Here is a 7,500-nt window from a genome sequence, read left to right as displayed (position 1 = left end):
TCCCTCTCTTTCTCTCTCCCTCTCTCTCTCTCTCTCCCTCTCTCTCTCTGTATCTCTCTCCCTCTCTCTCTCTCTGTCTCTCTCACTCTCTCTCTCCCTCTCTCTGTCTCTCTCTCCCTCTCTCTCTTTCTCTCTCCCTCTCTCTCTCTCTCTCCCTCTCTCTCTCCCTCTCTTTCTCTCTCCCTCTCTGTCTCTCTCTCTCCCTCTCTTTCTCTCTCCCTCTCTGTCTCTCTCTCCCTCTCTCCCTCTCTCTCTCTCTCTCTCTCTCTCTCTCCCTCTCTCCCTCTCTTTCTCTCTCTCCCTCTATCTCTCTCTTTCAATTCAATTCAATTGGCTTTATTGGCATTACGCAACGTTGTACATATTGCCAAAGCAGCGTTTGGACATTAAAAACAAATTAATTAGGAGCAAGGTAAGTTAGGCTACTACAAGACAAAACAAACAAACAGTTGTCAATATAGCAGCAACAGCAAGAAACAGTAAATAAATCAGTAATAAATTAAAAGATAAAAAATAAAAAATGAAAATAAAAAAACAGGAGAAAAATTATGTCAGATGTAACGACAATAATGTGTGACAGGTGACTGTCACTCACTGTCCCTCAGTCTATGGCAGGCAGCAACATAGACTGCTGCTAACCTACTTGTTTTTAAATCCTCTCCTAGTAGGATAGGCAGTTTTTTCTCATCTAATAGATTAAGAAAGCCTTGCTTACGGATTAGAATTTTTTGAAATGTGTTTCTCTAATTTGCTTATACTTTGCACATTTGGTGAGGAAGTGCAGCTCTGTTTCAGGCTCACTGAGGGGGCAGTGACATCACAGCCTCTGCTCTGCAGGGAGCCAGGTTTTCCTGTGCCTCCCTTTTTCAACAGCAAGGCTGTGCTCACTCAGTCTGTACTTGGTCAAGGTTCGTTTTAGTTGGTGATCAGTCACCACGCTCAAATAATCTGCTATGGTGGACTGTCCATTTAGAGCCAGATAGCACTGCATTTTGCTTTGTGTTTTTGTTTGTGTTTGCCAATAGGTGATGTAGTTTTGTTGTGATTGTTGTGTAATTTGTTTGGGTCTGATTGGTGAGGCGCTCTGATCCTGGGTTGTGTTAGTAGGGCATGTTTGTGGTCTCAGCCTCAGGATCAGCTGGGTCAGGGGGTTCGTATTGCTCAGCTCTTGGCATTGCAGGGCTTGGTAATGATACGAGAGGGGGTCACTTAGTTTTATGTGTGTCCAAAAGTTAATTGCTCTTTTTTGAATTTTTATTATTAATGGGTATTTGCCTAATTCTGCCCTGCTTGCATTGTTTGTAGCTTTCCTCTGGACATGGAGGAGAATTTTACAGAACTCTGCATGCAGGGTCTCAATGGGGGGTTTATCCCAGTGAGTAAAGTCTTGTTTTGTAAGTGGGCCCCACGCCTCACTGCCGTAGAGTGCAATTGGTTCAATAACGCACTCAATTAATTTAGGCAAATTGGAATTGGTATATCGGTTTGTATATTTTTCTTTATGGCATAGAAAGCCCGGAGTGCTTTCTCTCTCAGCCCACGAACTGCTTCATTAAAGTGTCCAGTTGAACTTAGTTTTATTCCTAGATAGGTGTAGTGTGTGCAATATTCAACATGTTTTGTACCGATTGAGAACTTTGGTAGAATGTCCTGAGATCTGGATCTTTTTTGGAATCTCATTATTTTAGTCTTTTGAGGGTTTACCGTCAGGGCCCAGGTGTGACAGTAATGCTCTAGCAGGTCCAGGCTCTGCTGTAGGCCATGCGCAGTGGGGGACAGCAGAACCAGGTCATCTGCAAAGAGCAGCACTTCACCTCCTGACTGTGGAGACGTACACCGGGGACAGAGGACTGTTCTAGGACAGTAGCCAGTTCATTAATGTAGATATTGAAGAGTGCAGGGCTGAGATTGCAGCCCTGACGAACGCCTCGTCCTTGGGTAAAAAATGCAGTTCTTTTTTTGCCAATTTTTACGCTGCACATATTGCCAGAATACATTGATTTAATAATATCATATGCTTTACCCCCTACACCACTCTCAATAATTTTGTAGAACAGTCCAACATGCCAAATAGAATCAAAAGCTTTTTGGAAGTCAATAAAACAGGTGTAAATTTTGGTTTTATTTTGGTTTACATGTTTATCAATTAGGGTGTGTAGGGTGTAAATATGATCAGTTGGTATGAATCCAATTTGGCTTTTGCTACTTACTATAGCCAATTCTTGGTGTTGTGGTTTATTTAAGTGTTTCTATTGATGCCAAACGTTGTTTGTGTTAATTGCCTCCTCAATTAGTGTCAGCTGCTGTTTGTTATATTGTTGTTTTTTGAGTCTTAGTGTATGTTTGTAGAATTTTAAGGTCTCACAATAAAGAGAGCGTACATCGGCATTTTGGGGATCTCTGTGTTTTTGGTTTGATAGCATTCTAAGTTTTTTCCTCATAATTTTACAGTCTGTATCAAACCAGCTGTTATTTGTTATAGTTTTTGGTTTGTTCCTGGTCAATTTCAGATGGGCCTCTTTTGCCGTTTGTCTGAATATATTGTTAATATTATTTACTGCTAGATTGACGCTTTTTTATTGTGAGAGTATGTACAATACAGGATGTTATCTAGGAGTGTTTGGATTTTTGTGGTGTCAATTGCTTTCTGGTATTGTTCTGCACTGGGTTAGTATCTGTATCTCTCTGTCTCTCTCTCCCTCTCTCTCTCTCAATTCAATTCAATTCAGTGGGCTTTATTGGCATGAAAGAACACATGTTCATATTACCAAAGCAACAGTGGAATTACAGAAATATACAAACAATTTCAGTTAAAATAAATAACAATGAAAGGAAAGTAATGCGCTAGAAGGTGAATAGGAGGGTGTGAAGGGTGTGGGTTGCTGCGTGTGCTGGCCCCAGCCCCATGGAGTGAGTATCAGTAGTTATGTGTAAGTCATTAAGTGTTTGTGTGTACCTGGTCTTGGAATGTATAAGTGAATGTATGTGATCACGGTATCAGTATATTATTGACTCTAAGTATAAAATAACAGAAAAGAGAATAACAAAACATTTCTTTACAGAAACATTCCTTAACCGTATAAATTAGTTATACATACTACTTATATTTTAGTATACACACAGATATACATACTGTACTTCCTATACTCTAATAATAATAGTCAGAACCTGTTACACTATATAACAATAATGTTTGCATTGTTGTTTCTCTCTCTCCCTCTCTCTTTCTCTCTCTCTTTCCCTCTCTCCCTCTCTCTCTCTTCCTCTCTCTGTCTCTCTCCCTCTCTCTCTCTGTCTCCCTCTCTCTCTCTCTCTCTCTCTCTCTCTCCCCCCCCTCCCCCCCCCCCCTCTCTCTCTCTCTCTCTCTCAGTGTGTGTTGGAGCAGCTGGTCTCAGAGTACCACAGCCTGAACGAGGCTCTGAGGACAGAGAAGAGGCTGTACCAGAGTCTCACCCACATCCACACCAGCGGAGACAGGTAGGACACACACACACACACATATGCACACACACTGTGTCCTCAAAACACACACTCACACACTTCTGCCTCTCACACACACTCCCTCTGTCCCTCTCTCCCTCCCTCTCTCTCCCATCCAGCAGCTCTGAGAAGACCCAGGCACTGCACACAGAGCTGGATTCTGTTCAGGCCCTCCGGGGGCAGCTAGAGGAGGTCCTGGCGAGGACCTGCAGAACGGCCCTGGCGCTGGAGTGGGCAGCCAAGAGGCAGCCGGACGCTGGAGGTGGGGATGGGCATGCTCCAACCTCCAGGGGGCGCCATTACTAACTCTGTTTGATGAAGATGCACTGTCTGTCTGTCTGTCCGTCTGTCTGTCTGTCCACAGCACCAGAGTGTGAGACCGGATTGGGTTAGAACAGGAAGTGGTTGATGTGAGGTCAGGGTTTTGAGTTTTTCCCTGCCAAAGTCCTAGATGTTTAACGGCAGACTCAGCGAAGTGACATACATGTTCCCGGGAGAAAAACCTCACCCACCAGAAAGGTTTGAAGAGAGGGACATCTCCCCCTGTGAAGAGAGGGACTTCTTCCCCTGAGAAGAGAGGGACATCTCCCCCTGAGAAGAGAGGGACATCTTCCCCTGTGAAGAGAGGGACATCTTCCCCTGTGAAGAGTGGGACATGTTCCCCTGAGAAGAGAGGGACATCTTCCCCTGAGAAGAGAGGGACATCCTCCCCTGAGAAGAGAGGGACATCTTCCCCTGTGAAGAGTGGGACATGTTCCCCTGAGAAGAGAGGGACATCTTCCCCTGAGAAGAGAGGGACATCTTCCCCTGAGAAGAGAGGGACATCTCCCCCTGTGAAGAGAGGGACATCTTCCCCTGAGAAGAGAGGGACATCTTCCCCTGTGAAGAGAGGGACATCTTCCCCTGTGAAGAGAGGGACATGTCCCCCTGAGATGTGTGTGTGATGTGCAGGAAGCCTTCGCCTTATGCCTGCAGCAGACAGGAGATTGAGTATAGCTCTCTGTTTGATCATCTCTGTTTGATCATCTCTGTTTGATCATCTCTGGAGATTGAGCATAGCCTCACTGGTTTTGTGAGCGTCTGACGTCACATTGCTGATTCTACCATTTAAACAGATATCAGATCTCTGGTCAGTTAGTCCTGAGCAGAGGTGTTCAGGGAGAACTCAGAAACTGACCTCAATTCAGCTTCACAGGACAACTTCCTCTGACGCGTTGGACAGAGACACATATTAACATAGCTGCTCTATAAGCTATACATGGGTGTGTTTTGTATAATTTACCGTATGAAGTGGTAAAGTGCAGCTCAGATGTTTATTCATGAATATATTGCCGGTGAGTGTTGCTGTGTTTGCGCCCTGCCTGCGTTGTCCTGACACCCGTCTGTTCAATGCCGTCTCACCATGGCGCCAGCACTCTGGCCGTGGGTCACAGGGAGGGAGGTGAACCGCTGACCTGCTGACCTCCTGCTGGGCAGAGTCCTCAGCTCAGGGAACCTTCTCACCATCATCCATCTGGCTTTAGAACATCTTTGTTCACATGCTGATTTCTGGCTCAAGATCATATAAAAGATACAATAAAAAGGATCGTTAGTACCCCTCCTGTGAATCTTAAGATTTTAGATATGAATTTTAATCGCTAGTTGTAGAACAATCCTGCCTTCTTGAGTCTTAAAGACGTGCGTGGAGTTGCCACTGAGACTGTCGCTGGTCACTGATGGCATGTAATAATAGAATTGGATAAAGAGGTTGTAGAGTGGTAGCGTTTAGTAGCCAGATGTTCTTCAGCAGCGTTAGAATCCCTGAGCTCCACATCCAGATAGAGCATCAGCAACAATTAGTGTCTTTAACTGCAAGCATTTTATCTAGTCTTAAACCTTCTGAAAATCACACACCATGTGGTAGAGACATGAAGATGAACCCAGAATCAGTTCCACATCCGTCACCTGCCTGGCCTGTAGCCTTGAACATGGAATCCTCTTCAACACAGTTTTTTGTACTTAAAAGAATGGAGAGAAAATAAACATTTTCTGTTTTCTGTTGTTGAAAGCAGTTTGGATTTCTTGTCTTTAATTGGGGATTACTTTGGTTAAATCCCAAACCCAAATCCTCCCCTCTCCTCTCTGTGCCCCTCCTCCCTGATAGTTCAAACCGTTGCATAGCAACCTGATCTTTCCATCCCTAGTACAGTATGTCCCCAGAAAACCTCTCCTGTCCTCTCCTCCTCTCCTATCCTCTCTTCTCCTCACCTCTCCTGTCCTCTCCTCTCTTCTCCTGTCCTGTCCTCTATGGAGCGTGATGATTAGGGTGATGTCATGATGTCCTCCATAAACGCAGTCTCCCTCTCTCCTTGTCCCAAATATCCCTATTCATGACCCCCCCACACACACACTCACTCACACACTCACTCACACACACACACACACACACACACACACACACACACACACACACACACACTCACACACACACTCACTCACTCACTCACTTACTCTCACACACACACACGCACACTCACTCACAAACACACACAAACACATGCGTGCACACTCACTCACACACACACTCACTCACTCACTCACTCACTCACTCACACACACACACACACACACACACACACACACACACACACACACACACTCACTCACACACTCACTCACGCACACACACACACACTCACACACATACGTACACTCACTACACTCTGTGTAGCGATCACACCTGGAGGCACCAGCAGGATGTCCAGTATCTCCGTCCATGAGTCTCTCCTCAGAGCCGTGTGGGTCAGGGATGGACAGACAGTAGAGATACCAGCAGCGCAGGGATGGACAGACAGTAGAGATACCAGCAGCGCAGGGATGGACAGACAGTAGAGATACCAGCAGCGCAGGGATGGACAGACAGTAGAGATACCAGCAGCGGTCAGGGATGGACAGACAGTAGAGATACCAGCAGCGGTCAGGGATGGACAGACAGTAGAGATACCAGCAGCGCTCTCCTCACCGTCCTCCCCTCTCCACCAGCACGCATGAGCGCCCAGCACGGCTCCTGTCTGCATGGCTCTGATGTGACCCCACACTCCCCACACTCTCACACTCCCCACACTCGCACAGACAAAGAGGGTTGTAGATAATCATTTGTAAAAAAAAAAGTAAAAGAAATATGACCACAGTACCTCCTGGGATAGTGTCCAGGGGATATGATCACAAGACCTCCTGTGTTAGTGTCCAGGGGATATGATCACAAGACCTCCTGTGTTAGTGTCCAGGGGATATGATCACAAGACCTCCTGTGTTAGTGTCCAGGGAATATGATCACAAGACCTCCTGTGTTAGTGTCCAGGGAATGTGCTGAAAGGTTTGTCAGTCTGCACAAGTCCCATAATGCACTGCACATTCACCAAGACAAGAATGGCTCACATCTGTCATTTATCAATGCACACTTGTTTTACACACTAGTCCACTGCAAACCTGTCCACTTCACACTACACACTTGCAGTGTAAAACCACAGTCCCTGAGCGTTTTACATGATTATGACAGTAGCCGTATTCTGGCCCTAACAGGGTTCTGTCTTTAACCACCAGCTCGGGCCGCTTCACTCACAAACACTCACACACTGCAGGTTTGTCTCACACATGAATTGGTGCCCATTACTCCATAAACAACCTCTGACACACACACACATACTCACTCTTTCTCTAATAGTGTTCTGGCCATTCACTTTCAATGTGAGTTAGTCCAAGTTAATACAAGTGAATGTGTTCGTTTTTATCTGTGAGCTCTGTTTCTCCCTTCAGTCATGACAGTGTGATGGGACAGGGTCAGGGTCCTCTAAGGACATCCGTCTATCCCCTCAGTCAGTCATGACAGTGTGATGGGACAGAGTCAGGGTCCTCTAAGGACATCCGTCTATCCCCTCAGTCAGTCATGACAGTGTGATGGGACAGGGTCAGGGTCCTCTAAGGACACCTTTCTATCCCCTCAGTCAGTCAGCACTGTGTGCGTGGATGTGTCATTGTTTC

General features: G+C 45.8%; 1 protein-coding gene across 1 annotated transcript in view; it reads left to right on the top strand.

Moving 5' to 3' along the window:
• LOC311315712 (myomegalin-like) overlaps nucleotides 1–7,500 on the top strand; it is a gene marked incomplete at both ends in the record, with an annotated part of 59,560 nt that overhangs the window by 15,004 nt on the left and 37,056 nt on the right. Inside the window, 2 exons of the mRNA XM_084446417.1 lie at nucleotides 3,371–3,477; nucleotides 3,600–3,742. Coding sequence (XP_084302543.1) covers nucleotides 3,371–3,477; nucleotides 3,600–3,742 — 250 coding nt within the window. The remainder of the gene's footprint in view (nucleotides 1–3,370; nucleotides 3,478–3,599; nucleotides 3,743–7,500) is intronic.

The sequence above is a fragment of the Borostomias antarcticus genome, assembly GCF_949987555.1.
Source record: "Borostomias antarcticus genome assembly, chromosome: 12".
Classification (NCBI taxonomy): Eukaryota; Metazoa; Chordata; class Actinopteri; order Stomiiformes; family Stomiidae; genus Borostomias; species Borostomias antarcticus.
The sequence above is the reverse complement of the archived record's forward strand: the minus strand, read 5'-3'. Positions and strand labels throughout refer to the sequence as shown.